General features: G+C 42.4%; 1 protein-coding gene across 4 annotated transcripts in view; it reads left to right on the forward strand.

Annotated features, from left to right (window-relative positions):
* Window positions 1-21,946, forward strand: part of RHOBTB1 (Rho related BTB domain containing 1) — a 61,767-nt gene that overhangs the window by 16,670 nt on the left and 23,151 nt on the right. For 2 of the 4 annotated variants that reach the window (XM_072130992.1, XM_072130993.1), the window contains exons 3-4: window positions 20,088-20,289; window positions 21,817-21,920. In XM_072130992.1, the coding sequence (XP_071987093.1) occupies window positions 20,098-20,289; window positions 21,817-21,920 (296 nt within the window). In that variant the 5' untranslated portion in view covers window positions 20,088-20,097. Of the gene's footprint in view, window positions 1-12,182; window positions 12,490-13,574; window positions 13,967-20,087; window positions 20,290-21,816; window positions 21,921-21,946 lie in introns of those variants that run through there. The other 2 variants (XM_072130991.1, XM_072130994.1) reach the window with 2 other exon arrangements.

The following is a 21,946-nucleotide window of genomic DNA, read 5'->3' on the forward strand; positions in this document are numbered from 1 at the left end:
TGTGTCTCCTTTGCTTCAATTACTTCTCCTGTCAGATCTGACCAAAAATGGCCACTGAACTTTGCAACTTTGCAACACTGAACTTGTTGTTTCCTGTAGAAATTAGAACCATTTTAGGGAAGACCTGGAGGAAGAGGTGGCTAGAAATGGAGTCACTTGGGGCAGAACTAGGGGCGGATTAAGGTTGCCATTGATCCTGGGATGAATGAAGCATGGTATTCACTTCCTACATATGGTACTAGAATCAAGCTTCTTGGTGTATGGAGGAGGCTTCCCTTTTCTCAATCTGTGGTTTCGGGACCTTTGGAGAACCTTCAAAGGTCCTGAGATGGCTCTTCTGTACATGTGTATTGTGAGCATGAATGGATGTACAAAGATTTCATGGGTGAGGGTCCTTCTCAGGGTGGTTGGTTTGGGTGGCCATGGGCCCCCTAGAGAATTGGGCCCCAGGCTACTGCCAAAACTCCTCCACTAAAGACTAAGTGTGATGAACTATTATGCCTAATAAAAATGTGCCATCTTTTCTGGGTGGAGGGCCAATTTAAAGGGATATTCTTAGCAATTTTTAGTTGGTTTGCTAGAAAACAAAAAAAAAATGGAAAAACTTAACTAAAAATGTATTTTATTGGCTGCTAAACACTTAGATTGGAAGCACAGAGTTTCAAAACATATTCTGAGCTTGACCTTTTGGCCAATTCAATTGCCAAATTTACATTTAGGCCACAGTTGCAGCGTAGCAGAGTGGATGAGATGAAACCTCCTCTTGCTGTAAAAAAAAAAAAGCAGCATTACACCCATCAACACAGTGTCGGGAAACACCATGGCAGGCATACGCTGCATCTTAATACTGAATATTACTAATATATTACTAATATATGTCGAGGGCTATCACATTTGCTTTGAACTCAACAGCCCTTTTTAGCCCCCTGAAATTGCCGAAAAAAATAGCTATCACAATGTTATAATAAAAGTAATAATAGGAAAAAAATAAATTCTAATGTACAGATAGATGGCAACATGAGTCATAGTTCACATTGTGTAACCATATCATACAGCGTAGTCATTTCCTTCATCAATACATGGGATGGCTGCATAGTGTCTCACCTTCTAGAAATGAAAAACTACTTGTAAAACTTCTAAATACTTCAGACAATGGAATCACTAGTTCCTGTTCCCTGTTAGTTGTGTTCTTCCTTTTTTTGTGCCATGGACAGGATCTATGATGTCAATGTATTTTTCGATTGCTGCACATGGGACATTGACAAGATCAGACAGAAGACATAATATATAATATATAATGCCAGTACTTGCCGATTGACATCCCAATTCACAATTGGTATCCAAAACCAGATTCTTCTTCTTGGTGAGTGAGTGTGTGTGTGTGTGTGGGGGGGGGGGGGGGGGGTGGGGGGGGGCTTGTTATCTTCTCAAGTGATCTCCTAGTTTTCTTGCCTCGATGGTCTCCTTCATGGGTGGTTTTCTCTATAGTTGACCCGTTTGTGTATTATATATGTCTGTCGCAAGAAATGGTCTCTAGATAAGGTGTTGACTGCTGCAGTGTTCAGGAGCAGAATATAACCAAATTGACAGCTATTAATATAATTATAATAGTGTAAGTGCAGGCCATAGAGCCCATGTCAGGCCAGTAAATGTGGTTGCAACATCCCCCATCGGGGCCTAGCCTTTTCTTGGGGCCTTGAAGCAGCCGGGGCCCAGAATACCGGAGTGGCTGGCAGTTGCGGCCTAAGGCATGTGATGTTGAGGTGCTTGGTATGGAGACCGGATGGCTCCTACAGCCTGGCAGGTCTCCAGCAGGTGGTGTGTGCAAGAAATATGGAGGGAGAGGCTGATGTACTGGTTCTCCCTGGGGCAACACCTTAGTGTCAGTAAGATATGTCCCAGGGTAATGTATGAGGAGCCCGTGGTGGTGACAGCCAGATCAAGGGATCAGAAGGAGGCAACGTTGTGCAAAATAACTCATGGTTCTTTATTGAATAACAGAAGGCAATGGGCCTAAAAGATCTCAGAACAGATGCAGGTTACTGGAGTGTTCATGGAGAGGGTCCCTAAGGAATAGCTCATCAGCCTGGCAGTAGATGCAGGCTGGGGATGGAGCTGTGTCCAAACTGTGGAAGCTGCAGCTCTGGATTTGAGTCTCCTGACTCTTTACTCAGTCCATGTGCTAAGACAAGACACTGCAGACTGGACTCCAAGATGGAGTCTCTCACTCTGAACATGTGCTCAAAGACAAGATTTCAAGCTCTTCCCTGCCCAGGGGGTTTTATTCTCCTGGTCAGGTGGTAGCACCTCTCCAATCACACTCCAGTTTACAATACAGCTAAACTCATTGGTCAATAACTTACATCCACTTAACCATTGCCTGTTCAGGCAGACTCTACATCTGCTACTACCTGAGATCTCCCTGCATTATCCCTTAGGTGAGTTGCGCAGGCTCACCAGATGGATCCTGACAGGTAGATGGCCTTATTTGCAACTACTCCTTTGCCCATATGTTGGCAGGGGTGTTGCATGGTCTACTCACAGACATGTTCCTGGCCTCTGTATGGACCTAGTGGTTCATATTATGGTATAATAATCATTGAGGGTGGAAGGTAACTGAGCCTCGCACATTTTTATTTTTTGTACATTTTGAAATTAGTTTATTGCAGTAAGTATTAAGTGGTATGACAAAAAGCAAATCCCTTTCCCTACAAGGACACATCAAACAAGACAATACCTTGGTGATGTATGTTGTACTTCTCACAATGACAAGTGTCCAGGAACCAGTTTTTTGTTTTCCTTTCCCACAGGCTCAGCTTGGCATTCCCTACGTGACGCACCTTAGTGGCCAGGTGTAGGAAGGTATTACAGGAATTTTCCTTACATGTCAACCTAGCGAGATATTTCTTTTCATAGAGGGACAAATAGTAACAAGTAGGACCTATAGATAGTTAGTAGCCCATAAAAGGCAAACCCATCACTATGAGGAATCACCTGCCAACAATGTCTACTGCTTTATTCCAAAAAAATCTCTTTATTGTCATTTTCACCTTGTTCTGACCTGTGATGTCTAACAACTTCACGAGCTGAATGTAAGCCGAGAATTAAAACGTGCCTGAACCAAAGTTACCCAATGCGCCCGATCTGTGAGACATCAATGACTCATCGTCCTCCTTGGGTAGCTTGGATTTGTTAATTCTCTCTTGTGCAGAAAACTTTAAAAAAATGTCATCCTATGCCACCAGACAGCTAAGGTGGGGGAGGGGAGGTTATCCAATAGCTGGTTAAAAAACAAAAATTACATCAGAAAAACACCTGCATAAAGTTATGATGATTATCCATTTTTTGTGGATGTCACCATAACACACTCATTTCAGTGGACCCATGCACACGATCATGCTTTTCAGGGATCTGTGTGAAGGTTATAGAAAACTGAGAACAGGTCCTATTTGTGTCCGGGTTTGCGGCTCAGACCTTCCAATAGAAGTCTATAGGGACTCGAAAAATATGGATGCTACACGTGTGTCATCTCTGTGCTGTCCACATTTGCTGATCAGTTGCTATCTAATCATATCACCCATCATGGGCTTGGGATAAGCTGGTGACAGTCGTTGCCAGCCTTTACGTAAAAATTGATGACATATGGATGACACATGGTTCGGTTTTGTGGACATAAAGCACAGCTATGGATTCCACACGGATGACACACAGACCACCAAAACTGAACACAGATCCATTGTTTGCCCCATGAGACCAGTACTTTTTCTGTGAATGTAGCCACTGAGAACAACTGCTTGCATATACTTTGTCTCCATAGGTCTCCATTTACGGGTAGGTTGGGGGCAAAGGGCCAAGCGGTGTGTAGATGGTTTCTCTTTTTCAATGGGTACCATAGGTGGGTTACTTTTGTCTGTTTCACCGGTCCAGCATGGCGCCTTCCATCAAGGTCAGTCTCTGTTTGTATACAAAGGCTCAGAGATGACATTGGGTCGACAGCCAGTTTCTGCCTATATCAGGTTGTAGATGGTTAGTAAAGTCACCGTTGAGCTTCTGTATAACAACTGAGGCCGGTGGTGGCAGGAGATGCCGGAGTGGAGGAACACACAGAGGTAAATATATTTTCTTATTATTTTTACACCACCTGGGGTAAATAGAATAAAAAGTAACAAAAAACTCCTTCAAGAAGGTTGTCTGTATGACAAGGAAGGGTAAAAAAGTATTTTTTTTAAGTTTTTGGCCATGAATGTGGCCATAGAATCTAAGTGGTATCCTCCTAGCTCAAGAATTTTACGCTATTTTTGTTTAGTGAATATTTTATTTTGTGGATAAGTTGGAGAAATTATGTAAAAGCTGGACTTTGTCTATCATTTTTGAAGCCAACTGGTTAATCTAAAACTTACGATATGTTTGGACAGTAATTCCCTGCCACGACGTGACCTGACTGACCCACTTTACCCACTCATTAATAAGTAACTGGGAAGAGCACAGTGGAGAAAAAAGACAGACTCAAAGTGAAATACGGCTTGAATAAAAACCACACACAGACCAGTAGGCATGAGCAAGCCATATGTTATCTGTCTGAAGAAAATCAACTTTTCATGGTCACGATGGTGAATTGGGGCCTCGTGCCATAACATGGTAATCCTCTTCATGATTCTGCAGTCCCCAGATTGTTGGGGTCCATGTAGCTCAGTTTACTGTCGTCTTCAGCCATGCAATAAATTTTCTTAGATGCCCCGCCCATCAATCACTGTGACCCACCTCCGCCCATGATTGGTGGGAATCTCAGAATCTGTGTGTTTCCATTGTTGGGTAGACAACAGCAAATGGGTCTTCAGGGGGTAACCACTTCATGAGGGTTTGGCAGTGGGATATTTGTAAAGATGGAGAGTTTTCTAACGTGTATATATTTCTCAATTGGAGTAAAAAAAAAACGTATATATCACCAAACCTCAATATCTGTTTCAACGGTTTCATTAGCAAATATACCAAAAACTGAAATGATTGTGTGAAGTTTGTTCGACTCATCAGATTTTACAAAGAATAATAATTCTTTATTTGTATAGCCCACACAGATTACGCAGGGAAATTGTTCCCTGTCCCCATAGGGCTAACAATCTAATCAACCTAACAGTATGTTTTAGAGTGTGGGAGGAAACCGGAGGACCCGGAGGAAACCCACACAAACACAAAGAGAACATACAAACTCTTTGCAGATGTTGACCTGGGTTGGATTTGAATCCAGGACCCCAGCGCTGCAAGGCTGAAGTGCTACCCACTCAGCCATTGTGCCGCCCTCACAAAGAAACACAACCACATTCAACTGAACTAAATTCAAAATTGTTATCCACTCTTTAGGATATGTTCACACAATGGAATTCAGAATGTCATGCACTTTAAGTGGAAAATGAAGGCCAGTCCGAACACCGACTATGTTCAAAAATATTTCATCAAGTAAACCTACCCTGAGGGTAAACTGATAAGGGGTCGAGATTATTGCACCCAAAAACTGGTTCCATACATTTGGATTATGTTGCTTCTGCAACAAACACAAGTTTTTTTTCTGATATTCTCATTCAGATGACCTGGACAGTTGCAGCAATTAATGTAACAATTCTTCATTAATTCTGCATTGTGAGGGACTATATGTAGGACTATATGTAGGACTATATGTAGGCTGCTTACTTCTCTGTAATGTTTATGGAGAATCTTATCTTGATATGGTGGCATGCAGGACCCCATTGAAATGACTTGACCATGTACAAGTGGGTTTGACCAATATGAGTGAATGCGGGAATCCCTAATTCTAGTTACACTGAAGATGTCATGGATGGATGACTCAGGAGATCTTCTCTTCACAGCAGGAAATCCTTGATGAAGAAGCTCAAAGGATTTCCTGTTGTCAGTACGGAACCCTAAAGGCTTTCCCATTGTGCTTACCTAACAAACAACAGATATATAAGGGAATGCTGAATCACAATTTATATAAAGTAGTTAAAGGTGTTTACTCATTTTAACTTTGGGGAAGGAGGAAACATGAACATTGTTTTCAGTGTTTACTTCAAGTCCTTCCAGTTGGGATTTGTTCATTTTTCTGCATCGGGGAGATGTCTCTGTACACACATCAGAAATTAAGCCAACCAATAACCACCACGAGCTATGTAATGCCCTATAATACTGAGACCAGTGATTGGCTCCAGCTATGAGACATCACTACAACCATGTAAACCAATCCTATGGGTTTCCTCCGGGTCCTCCGGTTTCCTCCCACACTCCAAAAACATACTGGTGGGTTGATTAGATTGTGAGCCCCATGGGGACAGGGACCAGTTTGAGATGCTTTGTGCAGCGCTGCGTAATCTGTGCGCGCTATATAATTCCTGTGTGAAGGAATTATTATTATGAGAGAAGAGTAGATGGTAGCACTGGGATTGTGTCCAGGAAGACAAACATAGGATTTTAGTTAGCGGCCAAGGGCGGATTAAGACTGCCATGGGTCCTAAACTGTAGGAATTTTATAGCCTCTACAAATCTTTGATTCACTTCCTACATATAGTATTAGCTTCTTGGGGAATGAAGGATGCATGCTTTGTGCCTTCTTGCAATCTGCAGTTTCAGGTCCCTTGAAGGACATTTAAAAGGTCCTGAAAAGGCTCTTGTGTACATGAATATTGATAGCAGCAACAAGGATTTCATGGGTAATGGCCCTTCCCAGAATAAAATTTGTGTGTGGTTTGGGATACCTTTAGGTGGGTGGTTTGGGCCCTTGGTGGCTGTATGTAGCTGTATTACTGGGGATGAGGCGGCTGTATGTAGCTGTGTTACTGGGGGGTGAGGCAGCTGTATGTAGCTCTGTTACTGGGGGCGAGGCGGCTGTATGTAGCTCTGTTACTGGGGGGGAGGCGGCTGTATGTAGCTCTGTTACTGGGGGGGAGGCGGCTGTAAGTAGCGGTGTTACTGGGGATGAGGTGGCTGTAAGTAGCGGTGTTACTGGGGATGAGGCGGCTGTATGTAGCTGTGTTACTGGGGATGAGGCGGCTGTATGTAGCTGTGTTACTGGGGGGGAGGTGGCTGTATGTAGCTGTGTTACTGGGGGGGAGGTGGCTGTATGTAGCTGTGTTACTGGGGGCCAGGCGGCGGTATGTAGCTGTGTTACTGGGGGAGAGGTGGCTGTAAGTAGCTGTGTTACAGGGGATGAGGCGGCTGTATGTAGCTGTGTTACTGGGGGCCAGGCGGCTGTGTGTAGCTGTGTTACTGGGGGCCAGGCGGCTGTGTGTAGCTGTGTTACTGGGGGCCAGGCGGCTGTGTGTAGCTGTGTTACTGGGGGCCAGGCGGCTGTGTGTAGCTGTGTTACTGGGGGCCAGGCGGCTGTGTGTAGCTGTGTTACTGGGGGCCAGGCGGCTGTGTGTAGCTGTGTTACTGGGGGCCAGGCGGCTGTGTGTAGCTGTGTTACTGGGGGCCAGGCGGCTGTGTGTAGCTGTGTTACTGGGGGCCAGGCGGCTGTGTGTAGCTGTGTTACTGGGGGCCAGGCGGCTGTGTGTAGCTGTGTTACTGGGGGCCAGGCGGCTGTGTGTAGCTGTGTTACTGGGGGCCAGGCGGCTGTATGTAGCTGAGTCACTGCTGGGATAGTGGATTGTGAGCAGGAGGATATGTATGTACACTCAGTGGGGGCCTCCACCAGATTTTGCGTCCAGGGGCCCCCCACCAACCTTAATCCAGCCCTAGCTACACGGGTCTTATATACTGCTGTTCAGGGTCTGGGTATGAGCATTTACTGTGTATGTGAAGACTCTACAAGGGAGCAGGGCGCCACACGTGTGTATTTATCCCTGCCTGTAAATATTGGCATGCCTACAGTTGTGTATTTTGGTCCCTCACTATGGCCAACACCTACAAATGTTCTACTGTAGCTGGAAGATTCTTAGAATTGCTACAGAGCTGACATTCACTTCTTCCTGTATCTCGGCTTCTCTTCAGATTCTGAACTTTACATGAGCCTTTCTAATTGATTTCCTGTGCTGCCCTAGACCGGATGTCTCATTATCACCTTTATTATCGGTGTATCTTTCATTCTTAGAAAGAAACTCACACATTTGGGCACTTCTAGAAAGTGCGGAAGTCGAGTTTGTTTCCCCTTCATCAACTATGGGGGAGGATCCCCTTCAATGTATGCGTAACATGTGATTTTCATTACCTGAGCAGCAGATTTAAGGGGGGGGGGGGGGTTGTTTGCTTTTTATATAAAATTTTATACTTTTCATGCAACAATAAAAAAACAAAAAATTGAATGAAACTTTGAAACACAGGGAGGTCTTTAAAGTTACAATGCTATCTTATGGCAACTTTTATTCCTGGTGGATATTTTTGGATTATAACTCGTGTATGGATATTATATCCATAGGACGGTTTTGTGCCATTTTTTAATGGGAACTGGATGTTTTTCCTGGATACGGTCACTGATGTGAAAGTTGACCATTGTTTTTGTCTTCCCCCCCCCCAGCTCAGGGTAGTGGGAGGTAAAAGAAATGACTGCAGATACGTGCGCCGCTCTGTCCCAGCTGTCATGAAACTGACGTCACCCTATTGAAGTGACAAGACGCCTGCGCCTCCAGGCCCCTACTGTACACAGCCTTGTTATTGTGCCCGGGAGGCTTATCAGCTGCACGTACAGCACAGACAACGGCTCAGGCCCTTCCTTGTTTTTCATGAATGAAATCCAATCGGGCGGATATAAATAGAAAAGATATAGGACAATCTCGCTAACCTACATAAAGCCAAAACCTTCTGGTGTCTGATAGAGCCGCAATAGTCCATGTGCTCCCAACCTGATGTGCATAGAAGAGAGTTAGGCCCCTTCCAGATCACGTCAGAGTCTGATCAGGGTGCGATCAGGGTTTGGTCAGTGAAAAACATTTTTCAGTGTCTCAGTTCTTCACGTGTGTGACTTGCAAAAGTAGAGCATGCTGAGATTTAAATGTGCGTTAAAAGAAACGCGCGTGTGTACGTGAAAAAAAAATATGCAAGTCTGAAAAAGACCATTTATTACCATGGGTCAGAGTGCAATGCAAGTTCTGCACGTCAAAAGCACGCACAGAACACACACATGAAAAACGCAAGTGTGGAAGGGGCCTTAGGGAGGCATTTATCAATATTGGTGCATGGTCCGTGTTTTTTTGCCACAGAAATTGTGTGATATATTACACTGGGATGTTAGATTGTGGCTGAGGGGTTAATGAATTGGCGCAGAACCAAAAATGGTCTGAACTAACTCCACATTCATGAAGGTGAAATAGAACTTTTTGTGCGCCAAATGTTGCGCTGCGCCCAAATTATGCGGCCAAAAAAGAAAGGTGTGGAAAAGGACCAATAATAATAATTCTTTATTTATACAGCGCACAAAGCACGACAAATTTGTCCTGGTCCCCATGGGGCTCACAATCTAAACAACCTACCAGTATGTTTTGGAGTGTGGGAGGAAACTGGAGCACCCGGAGGAAACCCACGCAAACACTGAGAGTGTATACATACTCTTTGCAGATGTTGACCTGGGTGGGATTCAAACCCTGGATACCAGTGCTGCAAGGCAGAAGTGCTACCCACTCGTCCACCGAGCTGCCCCTGATATTGTGGTATCGACAACTCATAAATAAAACGCAACGTGACGCCATGTAAGCTACGGGGCAAGAAAGAGACCTGGAGCATACTTGTGACTGTAGTCAGGAGGATAGCACATCCAGCCTCCGTATACTGACAGAGACCAGGGAGTGACGGTCATGGGTGAACAGGAGTTGTTTTTCTAGCACCTCCCCCCCAGCCATATATACATTTTTGTTCCTGGACAACCCCTTTAACCGTGATATAGAGTTATACGCTTTTAGAAGTATCAGACTACGGGTTCCTGTGAATCAATTTAAAAACGTTTTTTAAAAACTAAATACATTTTTTTGTACACATCTATTTCTCTTCCTCGTTTTTGTGTACTTGTCGTTATTCATCTATTTTCCGCTGTCTAGGGTTTTTATTCACTTTACGGGGACACTTCACCACTTATCTATACATTTCCTAGTAATTGACATATTAGAGTGTATTCATATATACATAGGTCGTCAGTTATTCCTCCTGGAAATCCCATTTTAATTTATCCACTCTGTTTTGGGAAAACACATGCTTCTCTTACAGACTGAACACTTCCAATAAACCGCACATTTTGTGGCTGGAAAATACAGTGAACCCATACGTAGCCATTTTCCCCCTTAAAGTCAATGGGGCTATATTTAGACACAAAATAAACTTGCTGGGGGCCATTTTTACGTCTAAAAAAAACGGTTGTGTGCGTGAGGCTTCAACTGTGATTTGGACCATAGAGTGCTGCCTGTTTTTCTACATCCTGTCCTATCTTGAATGCATTGCACCCTACCACAATGTACTAACTTGGATATATACAGTATATGTGTGTGTTCCTCAGTAATTCCTCAGGGAAATCACATCTAACATATTGATTCTATTCTAGGTTTCTCGTACAAACTGCATTAGCTGATTTATATCTAATTAAAGTATTTATATACATATAGAGTCCTCAGTAAATCCTCTGTGAAATCTTATTTTACATATTGATTTTGTCTTAAGAAAACACAGGATTCTTATACAGTCTACACTAATCCATTCTAGCCAATCCATGTTAAATGATTCTATATATCAGTTGTTCATCGCAACACACTCACAAGTGTAGAATGGGCCTTAGATACATAAAACATGGTTTTTTTGGTGGTGTGAGTTTCAGCATTTTTTGACTTTTTGCGACTTTTTAGACACATGTATGGAGGTAAGGCTACATTCAGACGATGTGTCGGCGCTGCGGAGAGGAGCAGGGGATGAGCGCAGACGTGTCCTATCTTTCTACGGGCTACGGAGCGGTATGGTGCCGCACGTGTGTGTATGGGGAACGCATATATCGGCCGTATATACATCCCCCATACATGTGTGTGAATGCAGCCGAAGTATGGGTCAGTTGTACTTCGAGTTACGCATAAAAAAATTTCACTTTATTTGCTCAAAAATAGGGGTTGAAAAAGATGTAAATCAAAGGAAACCTAGATCTTACCAAGATACATTAGGAACACTGCAACAGACACACACAGCAGCAAACACTCTGGCATAAGTGCAAAAAAAGTGCGAATCCTCCCAAAAAAATGTACAAAAAAAAAAAAGAAAAAAAGCATGACAAAATAAAGATACACACCGGGGGTCATTTATTATGGCCTTTCGAAGGAAAAAAACGGCTGCGTTTTTTTTTTCCTTTCTGCGCCTCTTGTGACGCAAAATTTGGCCGCTGCTTGTGAATCCAACTCTGGCGCAATTTGTGGCGCAAAAAGAGAGCAACTAAAAGCAAGTATAGAGAATGCTAAACCTTTCGGTCCGGGGGCCAATTCATTAATCCCTCGCGCCATAAAACTTCCATCACAAAGCAAAATATAGCACTGTTCGACCACCACCCTGCGCCAAAATGAATAAATGCCCCTCACTGCTCCACATGAGTAGATTTTACAGGGTAAACATCTATAAAGAGGCAAGAAGGAGCACAGTTTACTGTGCCTGATGAAATGCAAGGGAGTTTAGCAAATTTGTCCTCTATTACATATATATAGCACTTCTGCGTTGCAGCGTTGGGGTCCTGAGGTCTAATTCCACCCAGGTCAACATCTGGAAAGAGCAAGTATGTTCTCTCCGTGTTTGCGTGCGTTTCCTCCGGCTCCTCCGATTTCCTCCCACACTCCAAAACATACTGGTAGGTTGATTAGATTGTGAGCCTCATGGGGACAGGGACCACTTTGACATGCTTTGTGCAGCGCTGTGTAATCTGTGTGCGCTATATAAATAAAGAATTATTATTATTATTCAGTCCCATTGTTTACTCTAGGAACACTGAGTCAGGGGTTTTTAAGGCTCCCAATCGCTCAGCATTGTGCCTCTCTGGATGCAAGGATGTACATAATAACATGCACTCAGTTGGTGGCCTCCTCCTGTATTATCACATCTAGGCACTGTTGCTGTTTCCCACAGTCCACTACACGTGGATCAGCTCTTTTTAGGTGCAGGCAGCACAAGTGCATTACCTATTGGATATAAATAGACTGGGAGGGCGCTGACGTCACGCAGTCGAGCTGCTGCTACTGCAGCTGGAGGTCGGCTTGCATTACACAGCCCTGCGCTTCTCGATTCACATATTTTTTTTTTTCTCTCCCAAAGTGTATGCGGGAGGGCGGAGAAAAGGGGGTGGAGATGTATAAAAGGGTAAAGATCGCCCCTTAAGATGGATAGGGGTAGGGTCTGTCATCGCAAAGAAAGAAGACAATGAGATCGAGCGATGGTGCTCTGCAAACTTGTGCCTGGTCTTAGCCTGCCACCTCCATCCTTGCAAGCGTGTGCCGGAGAACAATAGGGAGCTGGAGGCTCAGGATAGCAAGTGATCCAGGGAGGAGAAGACACCAGGTCTGTAGATGATGTGTATACTGTAATATTTACATGTCGTGTGTGTATACAGATTGTACAGAGATTGCACTTCCATCGACTTGCGTTAGATATTGGATAAGGAAGATTGTGGATAAGGGTAAGGAATGTGCAAGGCAAACCACAACAAAACCATGGGAGAGAACGTGCAAACTCCATGCAGATGTTGCCGGATCAGAACCTGAACACAAGGCCGGCTTGGCATGCACGGGTCTGATGTTACATGATGCGGCACATACATGTTGGCATGTTTCCGTGCACACACGCGGATTCCCATGCTCTGTGATCAGTCGTGCTCTTTTGATGTGCGGCAAGTTGAAATAACGGTAACACAAGAGAGACACAGAGGGAGGCGTTATCAGTCCAGCCAGGAAATAAAGCAGATCAAGGCGGATGTAATGAGGCTTTGTGTGTCAGTGTGTGGTTTTTTTTCCCCCCCCTTTGTGAGTGGACGCTGTAATGTGGCATTTAACCCCGACAAGGCTGCAGCCTGCTTTGGGGAGAGGTCAGAATAGAAGATACATGTGTATGTTTGGGTGACGGGGGCTACAAATTGGCTTTGTGTACACTGAATGGCAGCACTCGGTTTATCCAGAGACTCAGTGTTGTGTCTATGGAGTGTGTTGTGTGTTGCTGTGACAACCGTTCTGTAGGAAGGCGTGAGGGGGCTCAAGACGCCGAAATCCGCCATATGATCCTTTAAAAATAGAGTCCATGTTCATCAGGGAATATGATAATTTCCACCGTATACAGTTTAGAATTTGTAGACTATATACTATCAATAGCTATGCATTGTGCATGGATTTGACTCTTCCAGCGACTTTTACGAAAAAATAAAACAGACGACAAGAATCCAGTTGTCACGGATATGGCGCTGACGGAGCTTTTTTAATCAAACTTTAATATATGGCACATTGCAATATCATAGTATAAAACTATAAAGGGTTATAATTCATCTGTTATACATAAACATTCAATAACGAATGCGTTTTATGATCCAATAAAATGTCTCCTACGGAAGGTATCCGCATTCAGTAACGTATTCACAATGGAAGTATGTACAGAATGTCTAAAAGTTAATGTACAGTGCTAAAGCCCGGGAGCAGCACCTTTGTACTCAGGTAATACCACTCGCTGACTAGGTAGCTGGCACACCTGTAATCTTATAGGATTTGTCAACCGGAGATGTGAGTCACAGTGAGGGACGGGATGTCAGCTCCTATGACTAGTTACCAGCCTACAAAGTGTCTGGTAAAGTTCAGCCAGGGAACCATTACTGCCTGCCTCCTGTAAAGAGAGCTGCCTCTATCCAATGAGACCTGAAGCCACGTCAGATCACAGCCAACGCCAGGATCACAGCTTCATGACGACTGACAAGTCAATGAAGACCGACTGACATCCTCCTGTCTGTGCGTGTTCACAGCTACTGTCTGAATTTTACCTGGGACTGGATATACAGGTGAAAAAACTTTTTACTTTGGAATTTGAATTCCTAATATTTTATATGGAACTGAGTTTCGCTATGTAATTTATCTAGAAGGTGACCGCAGAGCTGTAAAGTGTTAGATTGAGTTGATTGTTTATTTCTACTGTCTAGACATGCTGGTCAGGGGCGTAACTTTAGGGGGTTACAGAGGTTCCGATCGCCCAAGAGGTTTAGGGGGCCCTTATGGTGTCACTTTCCCATATGAGAAGACTATTACTATACACCATACATTATAGTCGGGGGCCTGGCACAGACTTTGCACTGGGGCCCATCAGCTTCTAGTTACGCCACTGATGCTGGTATTTGTAGTCCTTTTTTTTTAGTAAATGTGCCCCATTATTTAATAATGTTGGAAACTGCACTAAAAGTGTTCTGCCCGTGTATAATGCTGGTTGTGACAGATTCACTAAGAACGTGTGCCAGAAATCAAGAATCTTGCGCTTCCCTGCACTGGCCCCACAGAGTTCACCAACTTTTGTTGTGGTGCACCTTTAACTTAGGGAGTGCATGTTAAATCCGGTGCCGGAACGTCCCCTTATTTGTGTTGCATGATGACTAGTGCAGCTGCGCCCCAAAAGGGTTGCGTGCAAAACAATAGTGGCGTGGACACTTATTAAATACCGGTGCAAGCAGTTTACACTTAAAAGAAAGTGCAAAGTTCGTCAGAAAACTGGCGCAAAGCCCTAAGTAAAATTGCCCCAATGACACCTTTTCTATTAGGAGAAAAGTTCAGTGAGAAGTTTTTAGTAACAAATTTGTGGATCTTTACGAATCTGATATATCATAAGTTTGTAAACAGAGTTTACTTTTATGAGATCTGTAGCCTTGTACGTCATTACAAGCAAAGGGCCATCACATTCGAATGTAATGTCAGGTCTACACAGGCAGAAATCCATTCATCCTGGAAAGCAGCAGTAGCATCAATCAGAATTTCACATGTTTATATAGAGAAAGTTCTACTAAGGAATTGCTTTGTACCGTACCAACAAAGTGGGTGAGATTTTCACAAATTTCATCCATGAGACTCAAATGACTTGAAACATTTTAGTATTCTGCGAATGGATTTTGTAATAGGTGTCACGTGACTTCTATAGACAACAGTAGCATTCCGAATCAGTAGTATCAGTATGTGACACATTGTATCATATATATTTTTATTTCCCCTTGAATCATTGGACGTCACTAGAAGTGACTCTGCAGTAACCGGATGAAGTCACGTGGCCAAGCATGTATTACAAGGTCTTAATGTGCTCTGTTACAAGATAATATAATGAATACATTTATTCTCCATATAAAACATTTGTTGAGTAATCATTGCTCAGAGCTCGGTGTTATGCATTGTGTCCGGGTTTAATTATAACTATGTACATAGATCTGCTCATGTCATCGGTATAATTACAGCTAAGGATGCTGGTGATCTTTGTACCTTCATTTCCTTTTATGAATAGTGAGTGACGGATAGGTAGGGCATCCCATAGATTCTTAACAGGAAATTACCTGGTACCTCCTTTGCAGACCCAAAAGTGTGATTGGATGTATGAGATTATTGTTTAATTATTATTACTACTAAATTATACATTTTCAGATTGGATAAGAATCACTTTCTCGGGTTGTTCAGGTAACCTTATATGTAACTGACTTACTATTGTACCTATTGGAGGTAGTTTTCCAGGAAATTCAATATTGAGGACTTATTTTCAGGATAAGCCATCAATATAAGATTGGTAGGGGTCTAACAATTGGGGATTCTGCCAATCAGTTTTTGAAGGCTTTTACATATTTGTTTTACAATGTATGTACAACAAAGATGTAACAAGGTCATATGACTTCACTGCTCAAGGATCTTCCACTGGAAAAATTTGATCAGTAGGGGTGAAGGACTATCCTCCGAACTAATATTCTAAAAGATTGTATATCAACATGACATTGCATAAAACCCTTTAAGTGGGACATACTTCTGTAAAGGACTACAACGGAACTGGAACTTCTAGAACGGTTCCATCGGCAAGTACGTTTTTGACACCTTTTGTTCCCTTGCCGCTTTCCATTACATCAGTCTCTCCTCTGCCTATGCATTCTTTGGTCTACAAGAGAAGGGGGGGTTTATTAGCTATTGTAAAGAGGGAGTCAACTAGCACACTAAATGTGGTGAGAGTGGTTGGATGCATAACTTACAGATGGGATTGGCACAGAAGTTGTGATACATATGACAGAAGGTTCAAGAAAGTGACTTCCAATAGCCGTTTGCATAAATTGTTGCCTTTAAGTTTTCATACTTATAGGTATACTTAAGAATAACCAGTACCCTCCCAAACCCTAAAAGTAAGTTCTGCTTTGTGGCTATGGAGGTCTATGTTGCATCATTGCATAATTGTCAGAGCAACCTACCTATCAGTTGTACAAAGTTGCAACATGTCCGTTCCATTGCCACCAGTTAGTTATACGTTTTATTCTATTTTATAGTTTAGTAAAACCTGAGTTGATTACTTGTAGAAGATGAATTAGAAATATTTTCAATGAAGCTTTAGTCATTTAGTGACTAAACAAATCTCCTGCTTTCCAGGATCTTCCTAGATAGAGCAATCCATGTCATAAGTTGTAATACTGGTTTGTAATTAGACACTGTGCAACTTTTCAGTTTTATGGGCAAAGTAATTTATGTAATGTTATGTGCATGTTACATTAATCTTTTGTAAGTATTTTAAAACTTTAGTGGGACTAGTGTGAGAGACCATGTCTCCCTGCCACAGATGTGAATCGTAGAGGTTGTATTGGGTTATTGAAATTGGCATTGTATGTCCTAACAGGCAAAAACTATATACAATATGTCTACAGGACAGATTAGTAATGGGTCACAGCTACTCTACTGGTGACAGCACCATCTGTAGTGTAATGGGCTTCCAGGTCATACTTTCTATGAAGTGCCATGAGCATCAAGCCCACTACCATATGGACCATATATACGAGAATACAATTAATTACAGTGATATCAGGATGTGTGACCGATCCACATTAATTATTTTCTGCCTTGTGGCTTTAAGTTTCACAAATGGTCCCAAAATGACCTCTCTAGTGTCCTGCCTCCTATTTATAAAATCGCCGTTGGCATACCATATTAAGCGATTGCCAATTATCCCACTCAATATCTGGACTCCAAAACCATTAACAACTTTTTTCCAGGCCAACTTCCTATCATCAAAGTCATAAAATTACAAGACGGCCTATGTAGGTCAGCAGCTTTGGGAAAGTTTCTCATGAATGAGGGCCTAAGGGTCTTATTGCCCTGAAGGTGTCCAAAGTTAAAGCTTGTTGCTTATTTTTCTTGGAGCACAACATTCCCTTTTTATTTTAGATATAAATAGTATTTGCAAAAATAGCAACACAACATAAGTTGCAGCAGCTCTATAAGGGTGGTATTCACATACAGAAGGCTTGTTGCAGAAATCTCTCAAAATCTGGAAATACTTTGAATGGAGTTTTTGGCAGCAAACTTATATATTTGTTGTAGGAATTGAAGAACCTTAAGGACTAGTTTACACAGCAGATTTTGGCCATGAATGTTTTGTCCGTGTTAGTCAAAACCCATATTGGAAAGCCTAATAATGCATTTGACACAGACCTACAAGGAAAGTCATAATGCAAAGGTAGGGCTGGCCATAGAGTGTCGAGTGAGCGCGCGCATGCGCACCAAACTCTGCATTCAACCATGCTGTGGAAAGGGGGTGGTGCTCTCTTTTTAGGTGCAGGTCTCAGAGGTTGGTCTGTACGGAGAGTTTATATCCCCATTTATAACTTCGCTCCCACAGAGTTAAATGGAGAGTGGCCACGCATGCGGCACAAGGTCTGCACTCAGCCCCGTTACGGGAAAGCAGTGCTCAGACCACAGTTCTCCATTTAGGTGTTGTTTCCAAGCAGTCAGGCTGAATTGGGAGTTTATATGCTTGGCTATATATGTACCATAGACTAAAATAGAGAGTGGCCCTGCATTTGGCCTGAAGTGGGAAGGAGGCTGGAAGACCCCCGTTCTCTTGAGTTGGCACCTGCATCAATCATGTATTTAAGAGATATCTGGTGGATGTGTCATACATAATAAGCATAATAAGAGCAAATTGCATTCATTCTTACACTGTAGACCTGTCTGTATACAATACATGTTCTAGTTAATAAAGAGGAACCCTCCAATGTGGTGTCCTTATAAACAGGAGACAACTCCTACGGCCACCTTTTTTGACTATGTGCGAGCACTAGAATAGGCGTGAAAAAAATAAAAATTTCAGATACCCTTGTGCACAATGAACATTTTCCATGGCAGAATTTTTTTAATCGCATGTGAATTAACCTTAAAGACATCTTTGGCTTCGTTCCAACCACTACACCCCTTCATCTAGCTGCTCTCCAATGATAGTTTTCTCTTGGATAACATCTTCCTGCCCAATTACCTTTATCTCAACTGGCGAGGACACAGTTTCTAGGAAATTAAGTACAGATCATGTTTTCTAGAAAGCAAGCAGAGATATCGCCTCTCCCAAGGCATGGTAATATTTAGCATCATTCCTCTTGGTGCTGGTTAACAAGCTCTGAGAATAGATGTGTGGACTCCAAAGCAGAGAAGCTGAAGTGGTGTAATAACTGATTTCCTTTGGGAATAGGTGTAAAAAAAAATATTAACAGATAATTACTGCACTGCAGTGAAAGCCCAAACATTGTGTATGTAGAGAAAGGCAAGCAAAATGTGCATAGAGTGCGTATAGGTTATGAATATTAATAATAATAATATTGTTATTATTATTATATTTAGACTTGGATTGTACTTTAGTTATTTCTATGGTCTTTACATTCTTTTTTTTTATTATCCCAATAGTCCAAATTATATCTTTGTGCCCCCACCCTGCAAATAAAAATTTAAAAAACTCAACTTTGTGTACGTCCAATGATCCAGTGCTACCTCTTCGATGGTCCTCTGGTCTCTGTATAGATGCAAATGGAGTGTGACTACTGCAACCAGTCTTTGGCCACATGCCATATTACTGACTCCCATCTCTGACCTGCAATACTAGCAGGGGGGGTTACAAGGAAAAACCTAGCTGGAACATAGATGCCATTGATGACTTTTCCAGCCACTGCCTTACAATACCCAATATCCCAGATGCTGGGACCCCCTGACAGTGCGGGCCCCATGGCTTCTGCGATAGCCGCCACCCCTGTAGTTACACCCCTGAATACAAGTAATATGGTGCCACGGCCAGTGATCGCATGTTCTATGCATGTGGATAGAGACCAGGAGAAGTCATGGTAGGGCAGCAATGGATCGATCCCCAGGGGAGTTAATGGACAAATAGTGATTCTTTTTATTTTATGCAATTTGCATTTGGAAATACTCTTTATTTAAAATAATATTTTCAAAGTAATATTAAAGGACATCTACCATCAGAATTATGGATTATAAACCAAGTACACTTACATGCTTTGTAAGGATCCACTCTTCTTTAAGCTTTTTATATCTAATATTTTACAAAAAAAGGCTTCAAAATGAGCCTGAGGGGCTCCACGCTACATAAAAGTTAATGGAGCCTGGAGCCCCTTAGGCTAGTTTGCATAATTTTTTAAGCGTATTTTCTCATAAATCTAGGGCATAAGAAGTTAAAAGAAGAGCAGCTCCTAATAAAGGGGGCACCCACCAGCATGTAAGGGTATTTGGTTTATAATACATAATCCTGATGGTAGATTTCCTTTAATGATCATCGGTCATAATGATTTCAGTGAAGTGACGTCTCTTTAAATACCTGCTGGAGCTGAACTGTCCTTGTGGCATGTGTCTGCTGTGACACATACTATACATAGATATTGTATATACAATGTATCGTGTATGTAAATGCTGTCATAGTACAGACAAGTCAGCCACATTCCAGATACACCTTAAGCAGACTGGTTTACGTTTGGAGAAAACATAATTGTGATGTTTTCTCCATCCAGGAGAGGTGTGCCTTGTCTCCGTCAGCTCAGGGCGACTCCGTATAAAAGGAGGAACGTAACTCTCCTCCTTCCTAGTTGTAATGTCACTGCCTTACTCATCACAGCATTGTCTTCTTCATAGGGCCGTATAAATGGACACTGATATGGACTACGAAAGGCCCAATGTGGAAACCATCAAGTGTGTGGTGGTGGGAGATAACGCCGTGGGCAAGACGCGGCTTATCTGCGCAAGAGCATGTAACACTACGCTAACTCAGTACCAGCTGCTGGCCACCCACGTACCTACAGTATGGGCCATAGATCAGTACCGCGTATGTCAAGAGGTAAGTGTCTGCCTAATTCTGCATATGCAAATCTGCTAAACAGGTTGCGCTACGGAAATTGATGGCACTATATTAAAAATAGATTACCGTATATTCTCGAGTATAAGCTGAGACCCCTAATTTAAACACAAAAAAACTGGAAAAAGCTATTGACTTGAGTATAAGCCGAGGGTGGGAAATGCATTGGTCACAGTCTCCCCAGTATATAGCCTGCCAGCCCCCTGTAGTATATAGCCTGCCAGCCCCCTGTAGTGTATATAGCCTGCCAGCCCCCTGTAGTGTATATAGCCTGCCAGCCCCCTGTAGTATATAGCCTGCCAGCCCCCTGTAGTATATAGCCTGCCATTTTTTGTTCTGAAAAACTCGGCTTATACTCAAGTATAATTATTATTATATTATTATTATTATTATTATTGGTTCTCTTTCTGCTATTTTGATGGAAGTCATTCATATGTATAAAGCAGGTGATATATTCTATGTAAGTGATGTATTGCTTGTATCACTTCTCTTTTTTTTTTGTTTGAGTTTCTGTAACCTTTTATAATTTTACCACCCAACCCAAGATTACATAAAAGACTGAAAAATAATTTTTTCATATACTGTGCAGTCAAAGCTGAACATAAAAGAACAATTGATCACATTTATATACAAAGTACTTGTTGTATAGCATTACAATATTAGGAGTAGTGCAGGTGATGGGGCCATGGGGGACAGTAGGTGCTGAGATATCAATTTACTCACGGTTCACATAATTTTTAAAGCCATTTAAAAAAAATATATAAAACTGGGCATGAAAGCTAAATAGAGAGCAGATCCTGCCAGACGGGGCACACATCAGTATGTCAGTGTGCTTGGTTTACAATCCTTCATCCTGGTGGTAGATTTCTTGTAAAGGAAATCTACCATCAAAATCCAGCATAATAAACCAGGGGCACTTATGCTTATAAATATGCTAATAAGTCAGATGGGCTCTGGGGGTTGTTGCCCTTCTTACTGTGTGCTGAAACTTCCTCTGCTTCAGTGAGACCACATCAGGCAGAGTGATTGTGGGGAGTGCTGTGGGAGCAGTGCGGAGGGGTGAAACTGCAACAGCCTGTGATGATGCAACACAGAGGGGTTCTGGTAACACCCCCAGAAGCCCTTCAGACTCATTATCACAATTTACATATAGAACAAATATATCATTTATATATATATATATATATATATTAACCATTACAGCTCAGGAGTAAAATATCAAAAGTACAGTAATATTACCTTGATTGCTTTCAAACTGCCGTCAGCTTGTCATCTACATTATGGTACCTTTAATCTCAGTTAGCTAATGTATAGCAGTAATCGCAGACTTGAAAGGAAGCTTTTTTCTTTATTAGTCCAGCATATTGCATTTCAGCACAGATTCCGTGATGTCACCAGAAATAGTGCACAGTCAGCAGAATTCTTGAACAGACAGAGGTCGCTGTAGCATGAAACCTGTATGTCATTAGATTTCATTTCATTTATTTTATTTTTTTTTTTTACTTAAAGGTCCTTGAACGCTCACGGGACGTTGTTGATGAAGTGAGTGTCTCTCTCAGGCTCTGGGACACCTTTGGGGATCATCACAAGGACAGGCGTTTTGCCTATGGCAGGTAAACACACTGATGCTTACTCCCTA

Source organism: Engystomops pustulosus, chromosome 11 (genome assembly GCF_040894005.1).
Source record: "Engystomops pustulosus chromosome 11, aEngPut4.maternal, whole genome shotgun sequence".
NCBI classification, from domain to species: Eukaryota; Metazoa; Chordata; class Amphibia; order Anura; family Leptodactylidae; genus Engystomops; species Engystomops pustulosus.